The sequence below is a fragment of the Argentina silus genome, assembly GCF_951799395.1.
Source record: "Argentina silus genome assembly, chromosome: Y".
NCBI lineage: Eukaryota > Metazoa > Chordata > Actinopteri > Argentiniformes > Argentinidae > Argentina > Argentina silus.
The window spans coordinates 3,584,267-3,605,000 of NC_139654.1; the positions used below are offsets into that span (position 1 = coordinate 3,584,267).

General features: G+C 47.7%; 2 protein-coding genes across 2 annotated transcripts in view; one reads left to right on the top strand and one right to left on the bottom strand.

Annotated features, from left to right (window-relative positions):
- Window positions 1–20,734, top strand: part of LOC310823883 (uncharacterized protein) — a 259,021-nt gene that overhangs the window by 37,285 nt on the left and 201,002 nt on the right. The window lies entirely within an intron of this gene.
- LOC310823938 (tripartite motif-containing protein 16-like) overlaps window positions 14,714–20,734 on the bottom strand; it is an 11,041-nt gene continuing 5,020 nt past the window's right edge. Inside the window, exons 5-6 of the mRNA XM_083696878.1 lie at window positions 16,389–16,454; window positions 14,714–15,258 (exon numbers count right to left, since the gene is read on the bottom strand). Of these exons, the coding sequence (XP_083553004.1) occupies window positions 14,720–15,258; window positions 16,389–16,454 (605 nt within the window). The 3' untranslated portion in view covers window positions 14,714–14,719. The remainder of the gene's footprint in view (window positions 15,259–16,388; window positions 16,455–20,734) is intronic.

Genomic DNA, 20,734 nt, shown 5'->3' on the forward strand with positions numbered 1-20,734 from the left:
ATATCTGACAGAGAGACGTCTCATCCATGGTTTAGGGTTAGACCAGGGGTGGGCAAACTACGGCCCGCGGGCCACATCCGGCCCGTTTGTCTTTTTAATACGGCCCGCCGAAGATTGGTACAGATTTGAGGGTTGAATATTAATTAAATTACTAAACTGCATTCATTTGACCTTGTCCTGTAATGCCTGGCATTCCACCAGGTAGCGCACTAAGGGGCAGTCATACATTGAGTTGATTTTGCGGAGCCCGGGCTACTCTCTGTTATTACTCTGCTACTGTTCTGAACCCATCTGCAACAATGAGTGGGCCAAAGAAAAGAAAAGTCGACAGTGAGTGCAGAGTGTTTAATAAGGAATGGGAAACTAAATACTTTTTCATTTAAGTCCGGTCAAAGGCTGTATGTCTTATTTGCCAAGAAACCGTTGCGGTTTTAAAGGAATACAACATCAGCCGTCACTTTTCCACCAAACATGCTAATTACGCTAACAACCAGTCAACGCAAGAACGGACAGCTACCGCTTTGAGGTTGGCAGCTAGTTTGCAGGCTCAGCAAAACACCTTTATCCGACAAACTGCCATTCAAGAATCAAGCACGAAGGCAAGTTATTTGCTGGCATTCAAATTAGCAAAGACCAGCAAGCCTTTCTCAGAAGGGGAGTTTCTCAAAGAGTGCATGGTAGAGACAGCAGGTATCTTGTGTCCTGAGAGCAAGAACAAATTTGAAAAAATGAGCTTATCACGCAGGACAGTGACTCGCCGTGTTGAGCTAATTGACGAAGACTTAGCTAGCAAGCTAAACAAAAAAGCGGAGTCATTTACATTATATTCCTTGGCACTGGACGAAAGTAATGACATAAAGGACACCGCTCAGCTTGTCATTTTTATCAGAGGGATTAATGACAATTTTGAGATAACGGAGGAGTTTTTGGCCATGGAATCCCTGAGGGGGAAAACGCGGAAAGAGGACTTGTATGACAGCGTGTTGGGGGTCATCAAGAGGCACAAGCTACCTTGGAGTACACTCGCCAACGTTACCACAGATGGATCGCCAAATCTGACTGGAAAAAACGTTGGGCTGCTCAAAAGAATCCAGGAGAGGGTGAAAGAGGACAACCCTGAGCAGGAGGTAATTTTCCTACACTGCATAATCCACCAGGAAGCACTGTGTAAATCCGTATTGCAGCTTGACCACGTAGTGTAGCCAGTTGTAAAACTTGTTAACTTTATTCGAGCGAGGGGACTTCAGCATCGTCAGTTTGTTATGTTTCTTGAAGAAACTGACGCTGATCACCAGGACTTGCTTTACCACTCTAATGTCCGCTGGTTAAGTTTGGGGAAAGTATGAGTGAAACGGCGCCACAGGAGTTGCAGTTGGAACTGATTGATCTCCAATGTGACACCGTCTTAAAGGAGAAGTTCAACTCTCTTAAACTGGATGAGTTTTATGCTTCATTAAGCGCAGCCAAATTTCCAAACATCCAAAAGATGGCACAGAGGATGTTGTTTGGCTCTACGTATGTGCGTGAACAGACTTTTAGCGTGATGAACACCAACAAAGCACCCCACAGATCCCAGTTGAGTGATGAACACCTCAGATCTGTTCTGAGAATTGCCACAACAAAACTAACACCAGACTTCGATGCACTGGTCAAAAAGGGTGATCAACAACACTGTTCCCGCTAAAAGTAAATGTAAGTATTAACCCTGTATTTTTTATGTTTATGTTTGATATGTTTATCATTTTTGATATATGTTTTATGTTTGATATGTATGCATCTGGTGCTGGCCCGGCCCGTCTGTCAAATTTTAAAAGTCAATGTGGCCCCTGAGCCAAAAAGTTTGCCCACCCCTGGGTTAGACTGTAGCTCCATCCTCTCATTCAGGACAGCCCAGGCCTCCTTCTTTCTCTCCTGCAGTCTAACCATGACCTCCATCCTGGTCTCTCCTGATCTATGTCGTGACTGATGGGGTTATGGTTGGTAGAAGACATGGATTATCAGCTTCTGATGCATGGATTGAGTAGAAGCAACAGTACAACAAATGATTTTCATTAAACCTAACCCCTAACCGTATGTTTATATATATATCTAACCTAACCCTATGTATGTGTGATTTAGTCCAGGACTAGGCTAGTTCATGTGTACTTAGCCTGTGCTAGTAGAAACATGTAGTTAGCCTGTGCTAGTAGAAACATTAATGTGTAGTTAGCCTGTGCTAGTAGAAACATTAATGTGTAGTTAGCCTGTGCTAGTTAGTAACGTTCATGTGTAGTTTGCCCATATGCCTGAACTCGTAGAATAGAATAGCTTTTTTTTTCTCAGTTGGAATTACAAACGTCTATCCTTGCTGCAAAGTCCGTTCAACAAGTCATATTGTTGTAAAATAAACCTGTAGTACATTTTGATTAATGGAGATGACAGCAGGAGTTCCCTTTATAAAGCCTTTATTACAGACAACAGAGAGAAGAGAAAATGACTTGAGTTTGAGCTGGTCCACTTGGCCTGCTGGCCGGCCGGGTGCTTCAGGGAACTCAGATACACAACACCACAACACCACCCTAACCTAACCTAACCTAACCTAACCTAACCTAACCTAACCTAACCTTAACCTAACCTTAACCTAACCTAACCCTAACCTTAACACAAACAGGCTTCCACATGTTGGTTAAAGTTACACATATAGTCAGAACGGTCTTTTACTGTTCTGAATTACTGATTAACACACAGTTATCATATATATATATATATATATATATATATATATATATATATATATATATATATATCAGACTATTACTCTTAGCAGTAGGTTTTTAAGCATTATCATTAAAACATTCAATCACTTGCCTTTTTACTTAAATCTAAATCTTCATTGTCCGAAGCAAACAATGGAATAGTATTCTCTTCCTGATGATGCCTTTTTACCGGGTGACCTCATTCTTTTGACATCTCAAACTTAATTTAAAATGTTCTTAAACACCAAATATTCTTACTTAGTTCATATTCTTTCAATGCCAAACATTCCTTCATATTTTAGTTTGTATTCTCAGACATTCAATGTGCAAATTCAAGTTTGGATTTAACTTGCCTGCCCCCATGATTGATAGATTAGTGCTTACATTAAACCAGCTACTATTATTATAATAATGTCTTGTCAACCCTCACACCATCATCATAAACTTCACATCATAACAGCATCCTTCATTCAATACCAGTTAGCATCCAATCAAAGTCTCCTTCTGCATTTTACTTCCTACTCTTTGAAAGTCAATCCATTTCCTCATCTTCCAATCGATACTCTCAAACTTTCACTGCAAACATGAAGGCCACTGTTGCGTTGCATGTTCATATACATATTTCCCACCCTGATTGATCGACACAAAGAACACAGACACAGAAAAGCATCCCTTCAGAAATCCCAGACACCGATATAAGATTCAGTTAAAGGTAGACTCAGCGATATGACGTCACCGCGGGACGTTGGTTGACTTCAGCGATGTTTCAGATTCATCCGAGCAACGGACGTTTCACTAATGATGGATTCCATTGGTGCACGAGCACGGCAGTGGCAGATGGCCATGTGACAAACGGGCTGGCGAGGGAATTGTCTTGCCTTAGGCTTCAACGATCTCTGCCAATATTCACAGGTTACGTCATATCGCTGAGTCTACCTTTAACAACGGATAGAGAGTGTGGTCGGGTAAACACGGTCTTCTAAACACAGTATGGTAAACACAGTCTGTTAAACAGTGTATTAAAGATGAGGCAGTTTACAGACAGGTTTGTCCACTAGATGGAGCAGAGAGCGGATTGGACCACACATCTTCTACCCTATTAGGACGCGGCTCTTGGTCAGGGTCAGGCGAAGGTCAGGGACATCCTGGCTCCAGAACTGCCTCCGGGTCAGAGGTCAAGCGGCTACAGTCCTGGACAGGACACCTTCCAGAATGACAACGTGTCACTTCATTCAACACAAAGGCAACCTGAGGACCGACACACACAACCAGGATTCAGACGGGCATGTGTAACAGAGCTGCAGACTGCTGTATCATATGATGCGGTGAGCTGATGTGTTTAACAGCTATCTAACACACTCTTACCTAATTGATGGCGCTCATCGCCATGGTGATGAAGCTGTGGCTGTGCTGCTGCAGAGATCGCCGTCTCCTTCTATTCTTCACCCCGGAACATGTCTGTGGGAGAGAGACAGTCAGTGAGAGGACACTGTGTCTGTGTGTGTGTGTGTGTGTGTGTGTGTGAGGAGTGATGGCTCCTGGCCTACCGGGGCACAGTTCCCGTTCTTCAGCACACACAGGTGGATGTTGCAGTGCAGGAACACGTCCGAGGATTTGCCAGAGAACTGGAACATTCTGAAGGAGAAGCGGGTGGCGGAGGAGTCGCCGTTGGTCAGAATGTTCACCGTGCTGTCGGCAGGGTTGGCACACCTGGGACATGGACACACAGGACACATGTGTCAGAGCAGCCAATGTGTACCCATCTATGTGTCTGACAGTGTGTGTGTGTGTGTGTGTGTGTGTGTGTGTGTGTGTCTCACCCTTCCTTGATGATGTCCCAGCGCACAGTAGCATTTGAGGAGCTTTCAGGCGTGGCCCAGCAGGCGTCAGTCACCATGACGATCTTGCTGTCCAATCCGGTGGTGTTTAGGGACAGGTAGAGCTTCTGGTCCAATCGGACGGCTGCTGAGTCGTTGAGGGGCTGGCTGAACTCGGCGTCGTAGAAGGCTCCCATGGTGAGTTTGTAGTTCCATTCTCCAGAGGACAGGTTCTTGCTCACAGAGCTGGTGAGTTTCAACAAATGAACCAACACACACAGTCAACAAACCTCAAACTCTCCAAATACCAACAGTGAAACTATCAGTCCATGGCTCGGAGTGTGGATGAGGATCTGGTTCTCATGGGCAGCGTGTCCAGTTTGACTGCAACGCTATCGCTAACTCTCCTAGTGATAACACTTAGCCTAGCCTCACCCATAACCCTCTGACCAGACGCTATCGCTAACCCTCCTAGTGATAACACGTAGCCTAGCCTCACCCATAACCCTCTGACCAGACGCTATCGCTAACCCTCCTAGTGATAACACGTAGCCTAGCCTCACCCATAACCCTCTGACCAGACGCTATCGCTAACCCTCCTAGTGATAACACTTAGCCTAGCCTCACCCATAACCCTCTGACCAGACGCTATCGCTAACCCTCCTAGTGATAACACTTAGCCTAGCCTCACCCATAACCCTCTGACCAGATGCTATCGCTAACTCTCCTAGTGATAACACTTAGCCTAGCCTCACCCATAACCCTCTGACCAGACGCTATCGCTAACTCTCCTAGTGATAACACGTAGCCTAGCCTCACCCATAACCCTCTGACCAGACGCTATCGCTAACTCTCCTAGTGGTAACACTTAGCCTAGCCTCACCCATAACCCTCTGACCAGACGCTATCGCTAACTCTCCTAGTGATAACACTTAGCCTAGCCTCACCCATAACCCTCTGACCAGACGCTATCGCTAACCCTCCTAGTGATAACACTTAGCCTAGCCTCACCCATAACCCTCTGACCAGACGCTATCGCTAACTCTCCTAGTGATAACACTTAGCCTAGCCTCACCCATAACCCTCTGACCAGACGCTATCGCTAACCCTCCTAGTGATAACACGTAGCCTAGCCTCACCCATAACCCTCTGACCAGACGCTATCGCTAACTCTCCTAGTGATAACACTTAGCCTAGCCTCACCCATAACCCTCTGACCAGACGCTATCGCTAACTCTCCTAGTGATAACACTTAGCCTAGCCTCACCCATAACCCTCTGACCAGACGCTATCGCTAACTCTCCTAGTGATAACACTTAGCCTAGCCTCACCCATAACCCTCTGACCAGACGCTATCGCTAACTCTCCTAGAGATAACACGTAGCCTAGCCTCACCCATAACCCTCTGACCAGACGCTATCGCTAACCCTCCTAGTGTGTCGGACGAAGTAGTTTCCTGGTTTGTTTGTTTTTTCAACGTAACAAGCTGTATTTCCATCAACGGTAGCTTTAGTGACGTTCAACTTCCTGCCTCGTAAAGTTGTTGGTAACTGAGTTAAATGGATGTTCAGAGTCGCTTCCCCAACACTGACGATACCAACCTTGACCTTGTTTTAATGCTGTGAACTCCTCTGGCTGGAAGATATTCTCTCCCGGTAATGTGCATCACATTACACATGTATTACCACAGTGAAAGGCCTGGGTGACCTCACACACACACACACACACACACACACACACACACACACACACACACACACACATACACACACCTGTCTTTGACCTTGATGCCCAGGGCCATAGATTGGGAGGTGTTCTTGGTGTAGGCGCAAGAGAAGTCCAGGTTGGTCTCGTCCATGCGGTGGATGGCCATGGAGGAGTTGTAGTTCCTCTGGACGGAGTTCTTGTAGATGATGTGAGTGTTGTTGGACTGTGGAGAGGGGAGAGAGGGGCTTCACTCACTGACCCCCAGCCTGGTTAGAACCCCAGCCTGGCTCAAACCCCAGCCTGGCTAGAACCCCAACCTGGCTAGAACCCCAACCTGGCTAGAACCCCGACCTGGCTAGAACCCCTGGTTAGAACCCCAGCCTGGTTAGAACCCCAGCCTGGCTAGAACCCCAGCCTGGCTAGAAGCCCTGGTTAGAACCCCAGCCTGGTTAGAAACCCAGCCTGGCCAGAACCCCTGGTTAGAACCCCAGCCTGGTTAGAACCCCAGCCTTGCTGGGTCATCTATAGATGTTTGATGTGTGTTTTGGTACCGTGAGCAGAGTGCCGCAGCTGTGGTTGTGGTTGTCGAAGCGGTACACCACAACGCCCTTCTCTAACACCCCGATGCAGCTTGGGTCGTTGAGGTGCAGAGTCTTGTAATCAAAGTCTGCCTCAACCAGACGACAGCGTTCCAGAGACAAGCTGGCAGAACTCCCACTGCAGCTTGTTAAAGGATCTTTAAAGAGAGGCGTGCACACACACACACACACACACACACACACACACACACACACACACACACACATACACAGAGAGAGGTTAATCAAGAAAACACACACACACATATACACATACAGGTAATCAAGAAAACACACACACACACACACACTGTTCAAACACATTTAGTAGAGTGGTCACACAGGGTTGGGGATCATGCACATACCAAAAGGACCCCTCTCCTTGACAGAGTCCAGGTAACTACGGCGACAGAGGCAGACAGATTCACCGTTCCTCTCCCCACAGAACTCATGGTCAGCACAGTCCATGTCCAGGCAGGGGTCTCTGGATGCTGAGGGAGGGGGAGGAGGAGGGGGAGGTGGAGGAGGAGGAGGGGAGGAGGAGGAGGTGGAGGGGAGGGGGGGAGGTGGAGGTAAGGAGGGGGAGGAGGAGGTGGAGGGGCGGGGGAAGGAGGAGGTGGAGGGGAGGAGGGGGAGGAGGAGGAGGAGGGGAGAAGGAGGAGGAGGAGGAGAGAGAGAGAGAAGGGTTTGATAAGCAGACAGAGTAACATTAGAAATCACACACCCCCTACCGCACACACACACACACACACACACACACCCCATACCACACATACACACACACACCCTACCGCACACACACACACACACACACACACACACACAGGCGACCCAAACAGAATGGATGCATCGAGAGGAAACATTGAGAATGTGACTTACGACAGTTGGCCTGCGTCCTCCACTTGTCCAGCTGTCCGTCTGTCCGTCAGAGAGCAGGCAGGCCATGGCGTAGGCCTCCATGGAGGAGCAGAGGGTGCGGTCCACCGGGCCGTGGCGGCACAGGTCAAACACGCAGGCCTCCACGTACGGCCCTGGGGGGGTGGAGTTATGGCAGGCGGCGAAGGGGCCGCTGCTATCGGCCATGACGCCACACAGCTGGTTGACCTTCTCAGTGCAGTTGGCTCTCATGTCAGTTGTTATGTTGGCAGCACAGCTGTGGAGGAGCAACACACACACACACACACACAGGAGCAACATGGCCCGGGGTTCGAGGATATATCACTTGGAAGTGGGGGTGAGTACATCACTCAGGACTGTGTGTGTGTGTGTGTGTGTGTGTGTGTGTGTGTGTGTGTGTGTGTCCTGGATTGCTACTCCATCATAACCTGACAACATTTACCTTGTTGAACCGTAGTTGCTGTTCTTCCACTTCGCCGGGTCCCCGCTGGAAGCACCGTGCGAACAGACGCCATCCAGCGGACGAACTCCGACCTTCCAAATGGCCAGGGTGTCGCCGTTGTACTCGAGGGTGGTGTTGTACATGCTGAGACGGACGACCACCATCCTGTCACTACTATTGACAGACACGCCAGAGGCCACCTCAACGGTCGTGGACACGTTCACCTTCGTTCCGTTCACCTACAGCCAAGGACCAGGCAGGGAGATATGGTGAATCTGCCCAGTTACACACACACACACACACACACTCTCACTCTCACTCTCACTCTCACACTCACACTCACTCTCACTCTCACTCTCACTCTCACTCTCTCACACACACACACACACAGAGGGCGGTTGGTTCTCACACTTTCAAAGCAAACAATTTGGTGTTAGTTATGAGAACCTCTCTCTTTGCACCTCCCAGACTAAACAATTTAGTGTTTGTTATGGGAACCTTTCTTTCTGTGCTTACTGTATGATCCCATCCCCCCACGGGAACCACACCTTCCAGACTAAACAATGTCTCATATCTTCTCACAGACCCCATATATAAAGCCTTCTTTGTGCCTTGCTCTCATTTTACTCTGTGAACACAATGTACAAGCGACTGAGAAGGCGACTGTCTGTCAGAGAGGCTCTGGACCATATTTTCGATGATGGAGAGGAGATGGAAATTGAACCAGAGACAGAGGAGGACGTTTCAAACTCTTTTTTACCAGAATCAATTGAGAAAACTTTACTGGACATGACAAACTTGGAGGGGAGGCGTGTGTTTGGGGACAAGTGGAGAGAATTGGACCGGGCAGACCTCCAAGCCTACATAGGTCTATTGATTCTGGCAGGAGTATACCGGTCAATAATAATGATAAGAAAAAGAAGAATAAGTATGAGCAATAACAATAGTTAGACTCTCACTGAACCACTCAATATTTGTTGTGAAACAACACAGCACAAGTCCAAAATGCATGTAGGTGACTAGCAAGCTAGCTAGTTCAAGCTAAAGCTAACAATGCTACCATTGCCACCAACTGACAAAGTGTCATGCCATTATAAAGACACATTTGTTGACTATGTGTCTACTGCTGTAAAATGTAATTAAACATCACATACCCGCTTTCGAAGTCGCTGTCTTCCCAACGGGAGCCCTGCAAAAAAGAAAACAAGAACAACAACCTGTGGTAGAAACGTCTGCCCCCAGTCCGCGATCGTGAAGAGGAAAGCGACAGCGACTTCGAAGAGGGTATGTGACATTTAATTACATTTTACAGTAGACACATATCTCACAAATTGTGTGTACAATGATTATTTTGCCAGTTAGAAGCAATGATAGCATTGTTAGATGCTAGGTGGCTAAGTAACCCGTTGACAGTGTCTAAGGGCGTTGCTAAGAGTTACCTTTAGCTTGAACTAGCTAGCTTGCTAGCCACCTCCGTGCATTTTGGCAAGGCATGTACGTTTTGGATTTGTGCGATGCTGCTTTGTATTCTAGCAGCACATGCTGAGTGGTTCTATGTCATTATTGTCCTTATGTAGAGAGGGCTGACCGGGTCCAGGTGGAGGCCTTGGCTGTGCTGTTGGTGGACGTTGAGCAGGGTGTGGTCGTGGAGGATGTGCCACTCATCTTTGAGGATGTCCACGATGTGCAGAGTATCTTTGAGGTAGCTACAGTCAATCACACGGCTACTGTATGAACTAGCTACAGTCAATCACACTGCTACTGTATGAACTAGCTACAGTCAATCACACTGCTACTGTATGAACTAGCTACAGTCAATCACACTGCTACTGTATGAACTAGCTACAGTCAATCACACTGCAACTGTATAAACTAGCTACAGTCAATCACAGTGCAACTGTATAAATTAGCTACAGTCAATCACACTGCAACTGTATAAACTAGCTACAGTCAATCACTCTGCTACTGTATGAACTAGCTACAGTCAATCACACTGCTACTGTATGAACTAGCTACAGTCAATCACACTGCTACTGTATGAACTAGCTACAGTCCCAATGCTACTGTATGAACTAGCTACAGTCAATCACACTGCTACTATATGAACTAGCTACAGTCCCAATGCTACTGTATGAACTAGCTACAGTCAATCACACTGCTACTGTATGAACTAGCTACAGTCAATCACACTGCTACTGTATGAACTAGCTACAGTCAATCACACTGCTACTGTATGAACTAGCTACAGTCCCAATGCTACTGTATGAACTAGCTACAGTCAATCACACTGCTACTATATGAACTAGCTACAGTCCCAATGCTACTGTATGAACTAGCTACAGTCAATCACACTGCTACTGTATGAACTAGCTACAGTCAATCACACTGCTACTGTATGAACTAGCTACAGTCAATCACACTGCTACTATATGAACTAGCTACAGTCCCAATGCTACTGTATGAACTAGCTACAGTCAATCACACTGCTACTGTATGAACTAGCTACAGTCAATCACACTGCTACTGTATGAACTAGCTACAGTCAATCACACTGCTACTGTATGAACTAGCTACAGTCAATCACACTGCTACTGTATGAACTAGCTACAGTCCCAATGCTACTGTATGAACTAGCTACAGTCAATCACACTGCTACTATATGAACTAGCTACAGTCCCAATGCTACTGTATGAACTAGCTACAGTCAATCACACTGCTACTGTATGAACTAGCTACAGTCAATCACACTGCTACTGTATGAACTAGCTACAGTCAATCACACTGCTACTGTATGAACTAGCTACAGTCCCAATGCTACTGTATGAACTAGCTACAGTCAATCACACTGCTACTATATGAACTAGCTACAGTCCCAATGCTACTGTATGAACTAGCTACAGTCAATCACACTGCTACTGTATGAACTAGCTACAGTCAATCACACTGCTACTGTATGAACTAGCTACAGTCAATCACACTGCTACTGTATGAACTAGCTACAGTCCCAATGCTACTGTATGAACTAGCTACAGTCAATCACACTGCTACTATATGAACTAGCTACAGTCCCAATGCTACTGTATGAACTAGCTCCAGTCAATCACACTGCTACTGTATGAACTAGCTACAGTCAATCACACTGCTACTGTATGAACTAGCTACAGTCAATCACACTGCTACTGTATGAACTAGCTACAGTCCCAATGCTACTGTATGAACTAGCTACAGTCAATCACACTGCTACTATATGAACTAGCTACAGTCCCAATGCTACTGTATGAACTAGCTACAGTCAATCACACTGCTACTGTATGAACTAGCTACAGTCAATCACACTGCTACTGTATGAACTAGCTACAGTCAATCACACTGCTACTGTATGAACTAGCTACAGTCCCAATGCTACTGTATGAACTAGCTACAGTCAATCACACTGCTACTATATGAACTAGCTACAGTCCCAATGCTACTGTATGAACTAGCTACAGTCAATCACACTGCTACTGTATGAACTAGCTACAGTCAATCACACTGCTACTGTATGAACTAGCTACAGTCAATCACACTGCTACTGTATGAACTAACTACAGTCAATCACACTGCTACTGTATGAACTAGCTACAGTCAATCACACTGCTACTGTATGAACTAGCTACAGTCCCAATGCTACTGTATGAACTAGCTATAGTCAATCACACTTCTACTGTATGAACTAGCTATAGTCAATCACACTTCTACTGTGCCGACTAACATGGGAGGAATGTAAAATGTCAACAACCTCTTAAATCACACCCATCAAAAACAGCATTTGAGGCAGCGTAGCAGGGCTAGATTTTTACAGAAAGAGTACTGGAAAATGACAGAAACCGAAGACAGAAGACATGTTAAGGTTAATCTATTTTAATCTGGTGAAGCCAAAACTCAAACCAAACACTGGAAATCACAATTTGCAGAACTAAAAGCACTCACTAGATGCATACAAACCACCTCAAAAGGAGCTAGATGTAAAATGCACATGCTTTCAGCAAGGAGTCCATCAGCAAAGCACCTGCTGGGGGTGTGTCCCAGTCCTTTCATACTGGCCCTGCCAGTGAAGCCCATTGGCTGAAGGTGAGAGTGGATAGATTGATTGGGTTAGAGGGATGTCAATCTAACTATAGGTTCATGCACACTAAACACACACACAGGTGCATGTCTGTGCATGGGACCTCACACTGCCCAGACCATTGCCCTCCCAAGCCACATCCTACCGGTGTTGAAAGCTGCTGCTGTGTTCACATCTACAATGACAGCCTACTATGTACTGGACTCCTATGGTTCTTTGCAATATTGCTTTAAGATCATCTTTGAGATTCAGTTTCAGAAAAACTTTATTGTCACCCACTTGGGAAATTGGTCTTGTTATTATAAAATATATGACACATTACAGAACAAGAGGGATTGTTGCATTTGATCAGATTCATCTGGATAGGTCTGGAACAAGGTCTGGCTTCATGGGGAATAAAGATAAAAAAACAAGGCACAATTGTCTCTGAATGTTACACATCTCTACCTATGGCATGACATTGCTGTAGAGAACTTTCTTCTACCTGGTCAGTGTTGTCTAAACTCAACCAATTGATTTTATGTGTTTGACATTCAAGAAAAATGATACAGGTGTGTAAGTGATAATGAAACTATTCATTATCAGGTGTGTTTGCCATCCTCCATTGTTCCAGATCTATCCAGATGAATCTGATCTAATGCAACAATCACCAGGATAGAAACAGTTAGTTAGTTAGTTAACTGTTTCTATCCTGGTGATTGTTGCAGTAAATCGGATTCATCTGAATAGGTCTGTAACAAGTCCCTTGCTCACAGATAGGCGGACGCAGTGTGTTGGTAAGGGAATGTCCCGTTTATTATAAAAATGGTTATTATTTCTTCTGTTGGCTGTCCAGCCTCCTCCAAACACACTTTCCAGTCGCCGTCCTCCTCTCGAACGCCGAGACATCTAACCCTAACATCTTAAACCATCTAGTCAACGAGGCTTCATTTGCAACAGGTGTGCAACGGAGCCTCGCCGACGTAACCCTGGCCACGGTGCTGTAGCTCCCTCTACAGGCCGAACGCTGCATGTCCCCCCACAAGGTCTTAAACAACAAGATGGCTGACTACCCACAAAGCCATTCCCCAATCGAGGAAATTAAAGTCAGGTGTGTTGGTTATGAATTAAACTGGTATTAAATTAAACTGAATCCTTATGTACTTGACATATTTCTGTATTTCAAAATGTTTAAAAACATGTTTTCCCTTTGTCATTATGGGGCATTGTGTGAGGATTGATGGCAAAAATAAATAAACGTAATCAATTTTATCTACCAGGTTATTTTCTTTATTTACACATGATTCTCCATCTTTTCACATGGTCATTTCAGTCCAATCCACATTGTGTATTATTTCTGGTGTACTTGCAAACAAGACATGCCTCTCTGCCATGTGGAGAGTCAACATGAGGACACACGGCTCTTTGTTTCACAAATACTTTGTTTATATGGACATCATCATCATCATCATCATCATTGTAGTAAATGAAGGACCTTGACTCCAGGGTTAGTTCAGGCTAGTAGACTAGTGCTGCCTTTATCAGAATGAGAAGGAGGAGGCAGAAGGTAAGAGTTACTGTCATTACTACCAAAACACAGAGGCACTTGGGGGGAAATGAGGTTTGGTAGTTGTGTTTGGTCCATGGGAGAATAGAAGAGGGAAATAAACTATACATGTTAACATAAAGCATGATGGCCGACAGTACCAACTAGAAGAAGACTGAACTGTAAAGGAATGTAACAATCAATATAAAACAACAGAGGCTTGAATGTTACAAGTACAGGAAATGATCAATACAATTACACAGTTAAATGTGTCTCCCCTCATCCTCTCTGACCACACACACACACACACACACACACACACACACACACACACACACACACACAGGAGAAGGAACAACATGTGCGTTGGATAGACAGACAGGTGAAGGAATCTATGGAAAGTGAATTACAGAACATGTCCATGTTGTACTGACAGAGAAGGAGAGCTGTCTTCACATCCACTCCCTGCTACCTTACACACAGCAACGTGATCCAGCATCACAACTCAAACACCCAATCTAACCAACTCTTATATACATACAGACACTCTCTCCTGTGTTATTCTCAGAGTTCATCATCAGTCTGATTTGATCATCTAATCATTCATCTGGATTGTTTCACTATCAGTTGCATTTCCATCAAAAACAAACAAACATATATAAACAAATATATACATATTTTCTGTACCTGTAGTCTATTTCACTATCAGATGCATTTTTTAATAATAATATATATATATATATATATATATATACAGTAAGAAAAAATATAACTACACACAACACACAACACCCTACACACTGGGAGAGAGAACATCTGTACATCCAACATCTCAGTGAAAACACACCACTATCCAACTGCATCATGTTCTGATCCGTCATCTTTGAGCCTTTGGTGTTCAGTGTGATCTCCCTTAGACTAGTTTACACAGGGTCACTGAACAGTCAAAGCTACAAACCATAAACCCTGGGTAGAGGGGCTCAGTGAATGTGGAGTGGAATGTGTGCAGGAGGGTCCGTGTGTCAGAGGAGACGCTGTAGAAGGACAGAGTGCCGGCCGGCCAGTCCAGATACACTCCTACTCTGTGGGAGCCAGAGGAGGGGACAGGTATGTCAGTGTTCTTCTTATTGTGCCAGGCAGAGTAACTGTCATCAGAGCACCTCAGACTCCAGGACTTGTCATTGTATCCCAACACACAGTCATCACCCCATCCTCTCCTGCTGATTCCTTTATATGTCACTCCTATATAAGCCACTCCCCCACTCCACTCTACCTCCCAGTAACGGCGCCCAGTCAGACCCTCTCTACACAGCACCTGTGCCCAGTTCTCAAATCTCTCTGGGTGATCAGGATACGGCTGCTTCTCTCTCCTCCGTGTCACCTTTCTGTTCTCCTCAGACAGAGAGAGGTCTCTGTGTGCTGTGTTTGGGTCCAGTGTGAGCTCACAGGCATCTGGGGGAAGAGCAGAGGGAGGGAGGGAGGGAGGGAGAGAGAGAGAGAGAGGAGAGAGAGAGAGGGGGACGGAGGAAGAGAAAGAGAGAGAGTGATGGAGGGAGAGAGAGAGAGGAGAGAGAAAGAGAGAGAGAGGAGAGGGGAGAGAGAGAGAGAGAGAGAGAGAGGGGGAGAGAGAGAGAGAAAGAGAGGAGAGAGAGAAAAAGAGGAGAGAGAGAGAGAAAGAGGAGGAAGAGAGAGGGGGACAGAGGAAGAGAAAGAGAGAAAGGGATGGAGGGAGAGAGAGAGAAGAGAGAGAGGAAGAGAGAGAGGGAGAATAAGAGAGAGAGGAGGAAGAGAGAGGGGGACGGAGGAAGAGAAAGAGAGAGAGAGAGAGAGAGAGAGAGGGGAGAGAGGAGAGGGGGGAGAGAGTGGGACAGAGGAAGAGAGAGAGGGACGGAGGAAGAGAGAGAGAGAGGAGAGAGAGAGAGAGGGGAGAGAGGAGAGGGGGGAGAGAGTGGGACAGAGGAAGAGAGAGAGAGAGAGGGAGAGAGAGAGGGGAGATAGAGAGAAGGAACAGAGAGGGGGATGGAGGAAGAGAAAGAGAGAGGGATGGAGGGAGGGAGAGAGAGAGAGGAGAGAGAAAGAGAGAGGGAGAGAGAGAGGAGGAAGATAGAGAGAGACGGAGGAAGAGAAAGAGAGAGAGGGAGGGAAGGAGAGAGAGAGAGGAGAGAGAGAGAGAGAGAGAGGGGACGGAGGAAGAGAAAGAGAGAGAGGGATGGAGGGAGAGAGAGAGGGATGGAGGGAGAGAGAGAGAGGAGAAAGAGAGAGGGAGAGAGAGAGAGAGAAAGGAGGAAGAGAGAGGGGGACGGAGGAAGATAAAAAGATGGAGGGAGAGAGAGAGAGAGGGAGAGAGAGGAGAGAGAAAGAGAGAGAGAGAGGGGGGAGAGAGAGGGAGAGTCAGATATGTAGGCTGTCTTTGATGAGTCTTTCCCTCTCCTAGAGATCTCTAGTTGTGTCTCAGGGTTTGTGGAGAGGATCAATGGAGGGAGGGAGGGAGGGAGGGAGAGGAGGGAGGAACAGAGAGAGGGAGGGAGGGAGAGATAAAGAGAGAGAGAAACTGTCAGCTACTTCAGGAGAAACACACTCACATTGGAAGAACTGGTCCTGGGCTCTGGTCTTGGGCTCTGGTGGCAGGAAAACATCCACTCCATTCACTACAGACGGGAGGGAGGGAGGGAGGGAGAGAGAGAGGAAGAAAGAGGAAGGGAGGAGAGGGAGGGAGAGAGAGAGAGAGAGAGAGAGGGGAGGTAGGGGTAGAGGGAGGGAGAAAGGGAGAGGGAGGGAGGGAAAGAGGGAGAGAGAAAAGGAGGGAGGGATGGAGGGAGGGATAGAGAGAGGAGGGAGGGAGAGAGAGAGAGGGAGGGAGGGAGAGGAGGGAGGGAGAAAGAGGGAGGGATAGAGGGAGGATGGAGGGAGGGAGAGAGGAAGAAATGAGGGAGGCAGAGAGGGAGGGATAGAGGGAGGGGGGGAGAGAGGGAGAAAGAGGGAGAGAGGGAGGGAGGGAGAGAGGGAGGGGGGGATAGAGGGGGGAAGGAGGGAGGGAGGGAGGGATAGAGGGAGGAAGGAGGGAGGCAAGAGGGAGAAAGAGTTAAGGAGAGGATAGAGGGTGAGAGGGATGAAGGAGGGAGGGAGAGAAGGAGATAGAGGAGGGAGGGAGGGAGCGAGAGAGGGAGAGGAGGAATTGAGGGAGGGAGAGTAGGAGAGAGAGGGAGGGAGGGAGAGAGAAGAGGGAGGGAGGGAGGGTGGAAGGGAGAGAGGGACGGAGAAAGTGGGAGGGAGAGGATAGAGGGAGAGAGGGAGGGATGGAGAGAGGGATTGATAGAGGGAGGGAGGGATGGAGGGTGAGAGGGAGAGAGAGGAGGGTGGGAGGGAGAGAGAAAGAGGGAGGAGGGAGGGAGGGAGAGCATAGAGGGAGGGAGAGGATAGAGGGAGGGAAAGAAGGAGAGATAGAGAGAGGGATAGAGGGAGGGAGATAGATAGGGAGAGGGGGGGAAGGGAGGGAGAGAGGGAGAGGATTGAGGGAGAGAGAGAGGAGGGATGAAGGAAGAGAGGGAGGAGGGATAGAGGGAGGGAGGAAGAGAGGGAGAGGAGGGATAGAGGGAGGGAGAAAGAGAGAGGGAGAAGATAGAGGGAAAAAGAGGATAGAGGGAGGGAGAGAGGGAAGGAAAGAGGGAGGGAGGGATGCAGGTCGGGAGGTATAGAGGAAGGGAGGGAGTGAGGGGGGGAAAGGAAGGATAGAGGGAGAGAGGGAGGGAGAGAGGGAAAAAGGAGGTAGGAAGAGAGGGAGGGAGAGTAGTAGAGAGAGGTAGGGAGGGAGAGAGAGGCACGGAGGGAGAGCAAGAGGAGGGAGGGAGGGAGAAAAGAGAGGGGAGTGAAAGAAAGAGAGAGAGAGAAAGAGTGAGGGAGGGAGAGAGGGAGGGAGGGAGAGAGAGAGGGAAGGAGGGAGAAAGAGGGAGGGAGAGAGGAAGGGTGGGAGTGATAGAGGGTGGGAGCGAGGAATGGAGAGGAAGGATAGAGGGATGAAGGAGGGAGGGAGAGAGGGAGAGAGAGGAGGGAAGGAGGCAGAGAGGGAGGGAGAGGAGGGAGAGAGAAAAAGAAATAGGGAGGGAGAGAGGCAAGGATAGAGGGAGGAAGGAGGGAGGGAGAGAGGGAGAGATAGAGGGATTGATAGAGGGAGGAAGGAGAGAGGGAGAGAGAGGTGGGAGTGAGGGAGAAAGAGAGGGAGGGAGAGGAAGGAGGGAGGGAGGGAGAGAGGGAGGGAGAAAGAGGGAGGGAGAGGATAGAGGGAAGGATAGAGGGAGGGAGGGAAGGAGGGGGGGAAGGAGGGAGGGAGGGAGAGAATGAGAGAGAGGAGGGAGGGAGGCAGAGAAGGAGGTATAGAGGGAGGGAGAGAGAGGAGAGAGGGAGGCAAAGATGGAGGGAGAGGAGGGAGAGAGGGAGAGAGATAGGGAGGGAGAGAGGGGCAGGGAGGGAGGGAGGGAGAGGATTGAGGGAGAGAGGGAGGGATAGAGGGAGGAAGGAGGGAGGGAGAAGCAGAGAGGGAGGGACAGGAGGGAGAGAGGGGGTGAGGGAGGGAGGGACAGGATTGAGGGAGAGAGGGAGAGAGAGTAGGGAGGGAGGAAAAGAGGGATAGAGGGAGGGATAGTGGGAAGGATAGAGGGAGGAAGAAGGGAGGGAGGGAGAGGTGGGAGGGAGGGAGAGATAGAGGGATTGATAGAGGGAGGGATGGATGGTGAGAGGGAGAGAGAGGAAGGAGGGAGAGAGAAAGAGGGAGGGAGAGGATAGAGGGAGGGATAGAGGGAGGGAAGGAGGGAGAAAGAGGAGGGAGGGAGGCAAAGAGGGAGGGAGAGAGGGAGAGGAGGGAAGGAGGGAGGGATAGAGGGAGGGAGAGAGAAAGGGAGAGAGGTGGGGGAGGGAGGGAGGGAGAGGATGGAGGGAGAGAGGTAGGTAGAGTAGCAGAGAGAGGTAGGGAGGGAGAGAGAGGCACGGAGAGCAAGAGGAGGGAGGGAGGGAGGAAAGGGAGGGAAAGAGAGAGAAAGAGGGAAGGAGGGAGAGAGTGTGGTAGGGAGGGAGAGAGGGAGGGAGGGAGAAAGGGAGGGAGGGAGAGGGAGAGAGGGGGGTAGGGAGGGAGAGAGAAAAAAAGACAGAGAAAGAGGGAAAGAGAGAGAGAGAGATTGGATGGAGAGAAGAGGTAGGGAGGGAGGGAGGGAGAGAGGGAGGGAGGGAGGGAGGGGGGGAGAGAGGGAGAGAGGGAGGGAGAGAGAGAGAGACAAAGAGAGAGAGAGACATGTATCAGTCAAGGGTTGTAAACATGGACAGGTCCCACATTGTTCTGATGGGGGGGGAAAGAGAAGGCCTCACTTTGCAGGTTAACCCTTTGGGGACCAGGGGTATTTTCTCCATTTTTACATACATTTATTCTTTCTCAATTTGAAGTCACTTCCATACAAAATAATACCCAAGTGTTTCATATCAATATTTTCAGTACAAACTCAGCTTTCTTGATTGTGATAGATGTTTACCCCAACAGCACTGTGTGAAGAGGTAAGTAGGCCTAAACCTGAACATTTCGAATCCGTTTTTCAGAAATGTTTCAAATCCCATGTGAAAACATACCTTTACCCATGTGGATGAATTGTTTTGGTGCTTGAAATTCATTCATGAAGTCCTGAGCTACACAGAAATGGCATACAATATGAATAAAATACTAGACAGAATATAAAAAAGGACTTCTAATGGATCCTTGTAAACACATCTTCTCTGCTTTCTGTCTCTGTCACTGTCACTGAAATGTTTGTCAATACCGACAATGCCGACGTCACGTGTAGCGAAGAAGATGGACGTGCGAATTGACCAATCAACGACGGTAAAAGGCAGTGTCTGAGCGACTCAAGCTAGGCTGCTTCCAAATTCACCAATTACGCAGGGAGGGCCTGTACCAAGCTGTTCCTAGGTTAATAGCTCCGTCTGTAAGTGAGAGGGCATGTCACAGGAGGGCTCAGGGGATATTTAAACCATGTTTCTACGCCGGATTATCACTGAGATATTGATCAAAACATTTTGGAAACCCCTGAAAACGCAGCTGCGCGTTTGAGGTCCCGAAAGGGTTAAATAAGTAGGATTAAGGTTGCGGGTTGGGGTTCGGGTTAGGATTGGGGGTTAGGGTCTGTTGTTGGTTAGGGTTAGGGGTTTGGGGTTTGGGTCTGTTGTTGGTTGGATGTTTTCATTGATGGTTTAGTATTTCCATTAGGGTTAGGGGGTTAGAGTTTAGGGTCTGTTGTTGTTTGGATGTTTTCATTGATGGTTTAGTATTTGATAGAATAGATGTTGAATTTTATGCGACTTTAAATGTCCGACTGATGGGGAAATGGAAAGTCATAAAAAGAGGCTTTACCAAGAGGAGGGGAGACAATAGGATTTGCACCCCCTGGGGGAGTACAAAGGTTGGAGTGACCTGGGTCTGCGACGACCATTTAGTCTAAAAGCCCACAAAATGAAATCTAACGTGTTGCAGAGAACCGGTGGATCGACCTTGTTTACAAGAACATTGACCTCCGCGGTGAAACGTGGTTCTTGTCTACAAGAACATTGGCTGAGAATACCCACACTGTGTCTTCTCGTCGCGGCCTGCGCACCCTCTCACTCACCACTCTTTCTTCCTCTGTCTTAACCGCCCTACCCTCTGTTGAATCTTTCTCTCTTCTATCCACTGACGCAGCTTCCTCCACCCTCCTGTCCTCTCTTTCCTCATCCGTCGACTCTCTCTGTCCACAGATATCAAGGCCGGCACCATCCTCTCCACGCGCTCCCTGGCTGTCTGAAACCCTGCAAGCTTGATGATCTAGACCCTTATCTCTCTCTCCTCCTCAACTACACCTCATCTGCATCAGCTGGTAAAGCCTTATACTACCATCCCAAAATTCACACCTCTGTC